At 48.7% G+C, this 10,578-nt stretch overlaps 1 protein-coding gene across 2 annotated transcripts; it reads left to right on the top strand.

Annotated features, from left to right (window-relative positions):
* Positions 1 to 1,735: 1,735 nt before the first annotated feature.
* Positions 1,736 to 10,243, top strand: LOC309359406 (toll-like receptor 2). Of its 2 annotated transcripts, none has more exons than XM_081893002.1 (2): positions 1,736 to 1,855; positions 6,632 to 10,243. In XM_081893002.1, exon 2 carries the CDS (start codon positions 6,657 to 6,659, stop codon positions 9,147 to 9,149), a length of 2,493 nt encoding a protein of 830 aa, XP_081749128.1. In that variant the 5' UTR covers positions 1,736 to 1,855; positions 6,632 to 6,656; the 3' UTR covers positions 9,150 to 10,243. The 2 variants fall into 2 exon arrangements, with proteins under 2 accessions (XP_081749128.1, XP_081749129.1); XM_081893003.1 differs by having other exon boundaries at positions 1,753 to 1,885.
* The last annotated feature ends 335 nt before the right edge of the window (positions 10,244 to 10,578 follow it).

Here is a 10,578-nt window from a genome sequence, read left to right as displayed (position 1 = left end):
ACCTGCCTAATAGGCTGATTAACTTCCTCCTGGAGCCTGATTGGTCTTTTCCTGCCAATCAGTTGTTGCATTCTAGGATCCTACTTGCCTATTGTTCTAGGATCCAAGCTTAGTACATAACACCATGTTTTGATCCCATGCATAATTTTTCACACTTCCACCCTGCCCCATCACCTTTTCTGCACTGTGCCCTTTCTTCATAGAAGAGGCATTGCTCCATCCCCTTCATCGTTTAATCCCATTTTCGGAACGCTTTCCATTTCTACAATATCCTTTTTGAGGTGAGGCAACCAGAACTGCCCACATTGTTCCAAATGCAGCTGCATCATTGATTGTGTATAACAGCACCCTTAGGTAGTTCGCAGCTGATCTCTTGCACGACTTATGCTTAGTTTAAACAATTTGGCAGTTGTATTTTCCATTCCTTTCCTAATGACCCCAGGTGTGAAATGTGCTATTCTTGCAACTGTTGCACATGCAAACACTGTTTTAATCATATCATTTGCATGGTCTCAAAGACCAAAAAACGATCTATTTATTGTCAGAGAAAGTTCTGAGAGACTCCTGTTTCTAAGAGAAACCTAATTCTTAAACAGTGTTTGTGGGTTGTTTTTTTTTAATCTTTCAAGCCTTTGCCTTGAGTATAACTTAAGGGCTTCAGATCTAAAAAGAGACACGCCAGACCTGAAACAGCCACTCCTCTATGCATTCCTATATGCGGGAGCTGAGGGTGCCAGCTGGCTAGGAAAACAGCGAACAAACCCTCCAAACCGGCCTGGCCTGCCTTGAAACAGCAGCTTGATCCGCAGAAATGAAGCTTTTTTATGGTATGCAAATAAAAACACACAACCTTCTTCTAATACCCACAGGCTAAAGATGTTGTTAAGGGTGCAGCAACAGGAGGCAGCAAGGCAGAAGATGGCAGTTAGTGGAAAGGGTGCTGGCTTGTGGTTGCTTCTGGTTGCAATATAATGCCCACAGAGACCACCTCATTTTTTGTTATTACCGTACTTGGCAGGTAGGGAACGGAGAACCCTCTTAGATTAAGCCTTGGCAGACTTCATCAAAGTTTTGCAACAGACAGAAAAAGGCCCAACGCCCCATTTGGAAAAAAAAAATCAAGGTTTGGAGTCTGGTTCCATAAGCTCATCCCCAGGGACCCCCGACCCTATAAAAAGCATAATTCAGAATAGCGATTTGCATGACCCACATTTAAGCACATTCCTCCCTCCAGCAAGAATCCTGCAAACTGATACCTACCTCTCACAGAGCTACAACTCCCACAAGACTTAAACTACAGTTCCCAAAGTTCTTTTTTGCGGCTGGGGGGTTTTTGCTTTAAATGTAGCAGTCACAGTAGTGGGGGGACGGAACTGTATACATGGAAGCCCACCCCCCACCCGCAAAAGCTGAGGGGGATTCCCATTCAGATAATGTTTGTGCACCGCATCATGTGATCAATTATGAGGGGCGGGGCTTATCTGCAAACCCCACCCCCCAATACTTTAGTCAAGTTGGCACCCCTGCCTGGCTGATATACATGCCACTCTTTGAAGAAGAAATCAGCACCCTGCACCCCCCCCAAAAAAGCCTCGCAGGAGCCGGGTTGGGGGGCGGGGGGCGGTAACAGATAAAGCCCCTCCCACCGCTGGCTGGCGGAATAACAAGCCAATGGGGAGCGGTCATTTTAAGAAGCCACGCCCCTCCTTTTTGCTGGGTTTAAAGGAAGGCGTGCGCTCGTTTCGCAGCTGTAGCGCGCGATGTGGCTGCGCGGTCGGACCCAGTGGCGTGATCACAGAGGACTAGGAGGCTGCCGCCTGTTTTGTGCCTTGGATCTGCGTACGCGGCAGTCGAGGTAAAGGAATCTGCTCACTTCCGCGTGGCGGTGTGAGTGTTTTTTGTGTTTGTCTGTCCCGCAAACGCCTGACTCAAAAGGAAGCTTTGTATGTATTGCTAATCCGTGGTTTTAGAAGGCTGCCTTGCGCAGGGATTTGTGGTTTTCCAGGAGTGACTGTCCATGCCTGCCTCTTATTATGCCATCTTCCAGAGGGGGGGGGGGAGCGACTAAGTCTCGGGCTAAGCGATCCTGTGAAGGGTTGCAGCTCGGGGAAAGCACCTGTCTTGCATGCAGAAGGCCTCAGGTTCAATTCTTGCTGACATCTCCCGGCAGGGCTAGGAGAGACTTCTGCCTTAAGCCCTGCAAAGCTGCTGCCAGTCCGAGTTGGCAAGCTGGACCAGTGGCCTGACTCTGTGCAAGGCAGAGTGTTCCCAATCACTTCTCCAGATAGCCAGCCTCTCTCTCTCCCCCTGCCCAGCCCTTTCCCACCTCCAGTTGTGATTATTGGCCTACACTGCAAGGCTGTAGAGTTTACCCACTGAAATGCCGTCTAGGTTGGCTTGCATTGCAAGATGTCTGGCAGGACTTCTCTCTGCCACTCTGGAGAGCATAGCTGTCAACATTTCCCTTTTCTTGTGGGGAATCCGATTCGGAATAAGGGAATTTCCCTTAAAAAAAGGAAAACGTTGACAGCTATGCTGGAGGAGTGACATTGCTTTTCACGGGGAGAGTTTTATGCGTTGAGATATTTCATTTGTTGCCGGCACCCTTCTGTCTCTGGAGATAATGGCTTTGGGGGGAAGTCAAATGGTTGGAGAGTTACAGCTCTTGCTGTGACTGCAGAGACTGATATGAGACATGTTTTATTGCAAATGGGCAAATAAAGACGTCCGGTTGTGCTGCTGCAGATGCACCATGGCGTTTTCTTCTCTCTGCTCTCCTCCCAGCGGCCGTTCCTCCTCTGGCATTGCTGTGGCTACACGCCCTGAATGTCCATCTCCAAGTGCTGCCGTCTGCAAGGGATTCCTACACAGCTGGGTTGATGTTGCCAGCCTTCAGTCGCAGTTGCAGATATCTTTTTGTAGTGCAAAGCTAGTCTGCCAACAGGTCAGGCACCCGATGCCCACTCTTTGTAAAGCACCTCCTTGGAGATCCTGCCATCTTCCATTCTGTGTACATGACCAAGATCGGCATAGACATCGCTGAGACAGAAGTGCAAACATGCTGGGAATAATAATAATAATAATAATAATAATAATAATAATAATAATAATAATTTATTATTGATACCCCGCCCATCTGGTTGAGTTTCCCCAGCCACTCCGGGCGGCTCCCAATCAAGTGTTAAAAACAGTACAGCGTTACATATTAAAAACTTCCCTGAACAGGGCTGCCTTAAGATGTCTTCTGAATGTCAGGTAGTTGTTTATCTCTACCGAGAAGGCCCTCTGCCTGGTTCCCTGTAGCCTCACTTCTCGCAATGAGGGAACCGCCAGAAGGCCCTCAGTGCTGGATCTCAGTGTCTGGGCTGAACGATGGGGGTGGAGACGCTCCTTCAGGTATACAGGACCAGGGCCACTTAGGGCTTTAAAGGTCAGCACCAACACTTTGAATCGTGCTCGGAAACGTGCTGGGAGCCAATACAGATCTCTCAGAACCGGAGAGGACAGCTTTGTTTGAGAATCTGTCCTGCCGTGCAATGCCCAAAATCTTCCCAATGTAGAGCATATGGAAGGCATTGAGGTGTCTGTCGCTCCTGGCAGGTGCCCACAACTCACTTCCATAAAGCAGCATGCTCTGTGTGTAGTAAGCTTGGCATTGGCCATTGTTAGCATCCCCTTCTCCCATACCCTTTTAGAGAGGGGAGCCATTGCCGTAGCTGCCTTGCCCAATATGCTTGTCCAGCACAGCGTTGTTGGAAAGGTTGCTGGTTACAAAGGAGCCCAGGTAGACAAAATTGTCTACCACCTCAAGTGTGTGATCTCCAGGGCTGATGTGTGGAGTGCCGACGACGTCCTGACCAGGGATGTTGGCCTTCATCAGGCAGATAGTGAGGCTGAACTCACTATCTATTGGGCAAAACGGTTGATGAGACTCTAGAGCTTTCTCAGAGTGTGCTGTCAAGGCTGCGTCATCTGCAAACAACATATTTTGGGGTGGAGATGTGCCAGGTTCAACAGCCCCCCGTCGCTCCTTGAATGGAACTATGTACAGTAGTACCTTGGGTTAAGTACTTAATTCGTTCCGGAGGTCCGTTCTTAACCTGAAACTGTTCTTCACCTGAAGCACCACTTTAGCTAATGGGGCCTCCCGCTGCCACTGCGCTGCCGGAGCATGATTTCTGTTCTCATCCTGAAGCAAAGTTCTTAACCTGAAGCACTATTTCTGGGTTAGCGGAGTCTGTAACCTGAAGCGTATATAACCTGAAGCGTATGTAACCCAAGGTACCACTGTACTGTCTTCTGTCAGGCTGAAGACACAGGAGAGCAGCAGGAATAAAAATATGCCAAAGAGATTTGGAATGAGAACACGGCCCTGTTTCAGTAACTCCTACGAAGCTCAGTTGTGTGTGATATAATGGTGCCTCTGAGCACATGCAGAGTACCTTCCCTCACCAGCCAGTTAATCTAAAACTAGCCCCTGTATATCTGATAAATAACAGCAGGGGGTTCTGAGTCAGTGAGCTCCCCTGGATTTCTGCCCATTACACACACATTACACAAACTAGTCACGGGCTAATGGCTGATATATCATTAACCCATGACTGCTTTTTACCAGCAGTGACTCCTGGGTGTGCTTGCTTTTACTGGCTGTGTAATGGGCAGAAATCCAGGAGGTAAAAGAGGACCTTTTGCTGGAGTTAATGTGTGTTTTGCAATGAATATGTGTTCGCTCTTATGCTCACGAGAAGTTCACATGCAAAAGGAATAAAGGTTGGTTTAGTACATGAAATGAAAGTGACAGTGTGTCTGGATTCTGATTCAGATGGCCAAGTTACAATGCAAGCAGGTGTCAACTTGTACAGTGAATGCACATCTTGAGTGAAAAGAGGATCCTTAAGTATTCCAAAAGAGAAAATGAGTGACAGGACTCAAAAGTAAAGCAAGAAAGAGAAGAGGGAGGGCATATCTATCCTGAGGCGAAGGACTTTTTAAAAATGGCCTTGGCTTTCAATAAAGCCACACTTACACCATATATTTAAAGCATTTTAAAAACTCATGGCTTCCTCCAAAAGATCCTGGGAGCTGTAGCTTCTTAAGGGTGATGAGAGTAGTTAGGAATTCCCCACCACCACCACCGATTCCCCAGCCAGAGCTAAAATTCCCAGAGTAGTTAACAACCAGTCCTCCTTCATAGGAAATGGCTGCAAGCACAAACTAATGGAGCTTTGGAGAGGGGGTGATTGGCCAGTGACTGCGATGTCACAAACACACCACTTCCCCCCGACCTTCTTGGTGCACACTTTGCAATTCTTCTTTAAAATGTTTTGTGGGCTTAAGGAATAAAATAAGGTGGGTTTTTGATAAAATCATTATAAATATAAATGTATATGCTGCCTTTTTAAAAAGGGTTTAAAAAAAGCAAGACTGATGCATGGAATGGTGTTAGATATGCTGGTCTGTGTGCCTCTGTCTTTGCAGTTGAGGATCCTGGCAAGCTCCATGCTAGCACCACAGCTTGGAGCCCTCACTCCAGGGTGCATTTGCTTTTATCCACCATGTGCCATCCCATTTGACACTGCTTAGCTGGAGCAGACCAAAGGTCCATTCTTGTCTCTAGCTGGAGGCTGAGTCAGTTCACAGAATAAACAAGATGAAAGCAGTGCCTTTAAGAACTCAGTTTAAAAAAACCAAAAACAAAATTGATGTTTAATTTCATGTAACGAAACATACCCACGCAAGGAATACAGAGTTTAGTAGTTGTTAAGAAAACAGCAAAAAATGGAGGCTGGTAGTTGTCGTTTTAGACGTTCCAAGAAAGGCAGCCAAATGAAAGTGTATAACAAAGGTATGCCAAGCTTCTGGAATTTGGCTTCTATTCTGTATGTCTAAGGAGTTAGTTTTAGTTCCTTTTGTGTGTACGGCATTACTGGTAAACTTACGAGCCCCCCTCTTCTTTCACAGCAAAATTGGTGATATTCTAATGAAAGGGGGGGAAATAAGGAAATTTGGTTTTTTTAATCCCCTCTCCTTTGACGGAACAGAAACCAACTAATTTAATGGGTGATCTTATCGCTAGACTTCCCAGCTGCTCTCCACGAAATGGAAGGGTGGTAGTTTACAGGAAGGGCCTTGTCTGATTTGCACATCAAGGAACTTCTGATCAGCTTCCAATGAGCTCTCTGGCTTCCCCAAGACACAGTTTGAAACCCAGTAAAGCATGAGACTGTTCTGTTTTAAACCTGGAAGCAATGGATAGCTGGACGGCTACTGCTAGACCAAAACATTTAATGGGCTGGGATCAATTTGACTTTACCCAGCACTAATGTATGAGTATAATCCACTCCAGTGGGTGAAGGCAGCCTTCCCTGTACCTGCTGTCCTTCAGAAGTTTTGGATTCCCAGCTGTCATTAGTCCTAACCAGTATGGGCAGTGGCCAGGGATGATGGGAGCTATAGCATAACAATATCTGGGAGGCACGAGTTTCAGGAAGGCTGTGTTAAGGGAGACAGCTGCTTTGTTACTTCCAGGAAATAAATTTAATTCAGTGGGGGGGGGGGGAATTAGTGTGTTAGCAATATAGAGAAGAGTTTTGAATTACTGTCTTGGTTTTCGTTTTCCTTCTCCACTCAGATTGACAGTAAAGATGTGAAGTGGCATGGAACTGCCGCCCATCGCCGTCCTGGCGTTGCATTTGGCGATCCTGGCTCTTGCGAAACCTCCCGAGGCATCTCTTTGCCAGATCTCCCTCAAGGCGGCCACTTGCCGAGGTCAGAACCTGCTCCGAGTCCCTGGGGATCTCCCCGGCACTCTGGAGTCATTGGACCTATCTTACAACAAGATTCAGCAGGTCAGCCGCGGCGATTTCTCCGCCTTGACCCAGCTGAAAAGCCTGAATCTGGATTTCAACAACATCGTGTCTATCGCTGACGATTCCTTCACCTCCAACGCCCTCTTGGAGCAGCTCAAATTCTTCAACAACTCGCTGAGAGAGATCCCGTCTCAGGCGCTGAAACCGCTGAGAAATCTGAAGGTGCTGGAAATGTCGAACAACTTTTATCCCCGCTCGGCGCTAGATGGCGTGTTCAGCACTTTGAAAAACCTCGAAACCCTCTCCATGGGGGGCCCTGCTGTCCACACGGTGGGAAGCCAGGACTTCCTTCCTCTGAAAGACACCCCGTTGAAAAAATTTGCGCTGAAAACGGCAGCCAGTTTGCAGGAGTATCAAGAGGGGGCCTTTTCCAAACTCAACACCACCGACTTGTGGTGCGACATGTCGCTGGACGGACACACAGAAGTCTTGCCGCAGCTGCTGCGGGACTTGAGGGGAAGGCCTCTGCGATACCTCCATTTCCGCAACCTCTTTGAGTTCACGTACTACACAGGCTCTACGGACCTCTTCCACGACTTGGCTGGGGTGGAGGCCACAGAGCTGGTCTTCCGCCGGGGGAAATTCAACGAGAACTTGCTGCGTCTGATCCTGCTGAACGTCCGGAGGTCTCGCGTGCAAGACCTGTCCTTCATAGCTATTGATTTTGCGCGGTCGCCCAAGTGGAAGGCGCCGGAAGTTGGCATGGCTAACCTCACCCTGCGCCGGTTGGTTCTGGCGGACATCAGCAACCCGGACGTCCTGCGTTTCGACTGGACCTTCACATGGTTTGCGGGCGTGACGTACCTCTCCATCATCAACGTCAACTTCAACATGGTGCCTTGCGACGCCTGGAAGGAGATGAGGAACGTGGTGGCTTTGAACGTCTCCAACAACCGCTTGCAAGATAGATACGTCTACAATGAGGCCTGCCAGTACGAGGGCACTCTGCCCAAGCTGGAACAGCTTGACCTCAGCTACAACTTACTAGTCTACCTGAGCACTCTTGCCAAGTTGACCTTCAGTTGGTCCCGACTCGCCAAACTAGATCTGACCCACAATCGCATTGGGGGCTCAGGTCAGTTCCCCTGTACGTGGACTCCCAGTCTGGTTTGGCTGGCCTTGCCTAACAACGCAGTTACCACGGAAATCTTCCAGTGTCTCCCCACTACTTTGCGCTTTCTGGACTTATCGTATTCCCAGCTGGAACGGCTAGATATGGGCTACTTCGAGGTTGCTGTTGACCTCCAGGAGCTGCTGCTGAGTGGGAACAAGATCAAATTCATCCCTACAGAGTGGAGATGCCCAAACCTGAGGGTTCTGGAGTTGGACGGCAACTCTTTCGGCGTCATCAACAAAGGTTCCTTTGTCAACATGCCTCGTCTTGCCCAACTGAAGGCGGGCAACAACCCTTATCACTGCATCTGTGATCTCTACGGCTTTGTTCAAGAGACACTGAGGAACGGGAAACTCAGGCTGCAGGACTGGCCGGCTGGATGGACCTGTTACCACCCTGAATTCTTGTTGGACACTGCGGTGGCTGCTTACGTCCCGAGGGTGACAGAGTGTGACGTCACAGTGGTGGTGGCCATTGCAGTCTCCATCACAGCTGCGGTGCTGATCGCCTGCATGGTTCTGTGCTGGAGGTTTGATGTTCCGTGGTATCTCAAGGCCACCTTCCAGATCGTCCGCTCCAAGTACCGAGCCGGCCGCTCCCAGCTGTCACGGCAGTTTGCCTACCACGCCTTCATTTCCTACAGCTGCTCTGACGCTGAATGGGTGAGGCGAGAGCTCCTGCAGAGGCTGGAGGCTTCCTGCCCGCCGTACTGCGTCTGCATCCACGAGCGTGACTTCACGCCGGGGCGATGGATCATTGACAACATCATTGACAACATTGAGAACAGCCGCAAGGTCATCTTCGTCCTCTCGCGCAGCTTTGTCGACAGCGACTGGTGCAATTATGAGCTCTACTTTGCCCACCAGCGGGCTGTGGGCCTGAGCTTTGAGGACGTGGTGCTGGTGGTGAAGGAAGCCATTGACCTTCAGGCGTTGCCCAACAAATTCTGCAGGTTACGGAAGATGCTGAGCACAAAGACTTACCTGGAGTGGCCTTCAGATCACAACCGGCAGGCCTTCTTCTGGGTCCAGTTGACATCTGTGCTGGGTAAAGCCGAGCCAGTCAACTCAGACCCAAGCAGTGACCCAACTGATGTGAATGGGGCAGTTGACAATCATCTTGAGATGGGTCCTATAGCTGAAGAAAACTGTATTGGATGTAGCTGAGTTAGGCAAGGATTAACTCAAGCCAAGGCTCAACCACTAGACTCATTGTTTGGTCATCTATGTCTGACTTAGAAGTGTTGAGGTCAATGCAATAAGATGCTCCTGGTGTGGAGATGGGGGGAGGAAAGTGATGGAGCCTAGGAATTGGGCTTCCTCTTGGTCCAACTAGCCACCGCTGACCACTGACTGGCTCTCCTGGCAGAGAGGGAGCTGCTTTACTCATTGCCTGCAAGTAAACCAATATCTGAAGTGGCGATGCCAAGGACTGAACCAGAGACCTTCTGCCTGCAGTGCATGTGCTTCCTTCCCAGTTGAGTAGCTGGCTCTTGGCATAAATGACAAAATAGGATTATGCACAGGAAGCTGCTTTATACCGAGTCAGGCCATTGGTCCATCCAGTTCAGTATTGTCCACACTGGTTGGCAGAGACGGGTCTCCAGAGTTTCAGACAGGGGACATTACCAGCTTTGCCTGGAGAGGTGAGGTATTGGACCTTTTGCTCTGCCGGGTGAGCTAGAACTTTCCTCCTAAAACTAAATGCAAGATTCTAGTCCTCATTGGATTAATTTAAATAAGAACAGAAGGAGCTGCGTATATTGAGCCAGACCAGTGTTCCTTTGGCTCTGTATTGTCTACACTGATCGGCGGCAGCTGTCCCAAGGTTTCAGGCAGGAGTCTCTTGCAGCCCCACCTGGAGATGCCTTCAGGGATGGAACCTGGGGCCTTCTGCATGCAGGGCAGGTGTTCTGCCACTCAGTTTATGGCTCTTCCCCTAACCCTTGGGAGATAATAGTTTTCTACTGCATTTAAAAGGACGGAAAGATGGAGGGATTCGCTTGAGAAATGTTGCTTTAAAGGAGAATCGCCTGGTTTATGAGGGATGTTAAAGGAAGCTTGTTCTGAAAAGTATCAAGACTCAGGAGGGGCAGGATTGACCCCCCAGGATCAAGGTAGGTGGGTTGTCAAGGCAGCAGTGACCCACCCTCTTTTTTGACATTTCTTGCTCAAAAGTCTCCAGCTAGTGTTCTATTTGTGTGGGATTTGTTTTTGTGCTATATATATCTTATTTTTTTTAATAAACCAAGTTTGTTCCAGTCTTGTATTTCTCCTTCCTTAAAAATCTGTTTTCATCCTTGTTAAGAGGATGCTGGTTTTGTGGTGGGTGTGATTGCACAATGAGGGGCTGGAAGGGAGCTGGGTGTGTTTTTGTCCACTAGGGGTTGCTGCAACAACGAATGAATTTTTAAAAAGAACCAAGCTAAACAAAGAGTCCCAAATGTTGTAACCCGTTTTCCTAAGCGGGTTGCTCCGAGCCCTTGGTCATTTTGGTTGTCTTTCCCCCGATTCTGCAATATACAGTGGTACCTCAGGTTAAGTACTTAATTCATTCCGGAGGTCCGTTCTTAACCTGAAACTGTTCTTAACCTGA

The sequence above is a fragment of the Podarcis melisellensis genome (assembly GCF_964234715.1).
Source record: "Podarcis melisellensis genome assembly, chromosome: 16".
NCBI lineage: Eukaryota > Metazoa > Chordata > Lepidosauria > Squamata > Lacertidae > Podarcis > Podarcis melisellensis.
The sequence above is the reverse complement of the archived record's forward strand: the minus strand, read 5'-3'. Positions and strand labels throughout refer to the sequence as shown.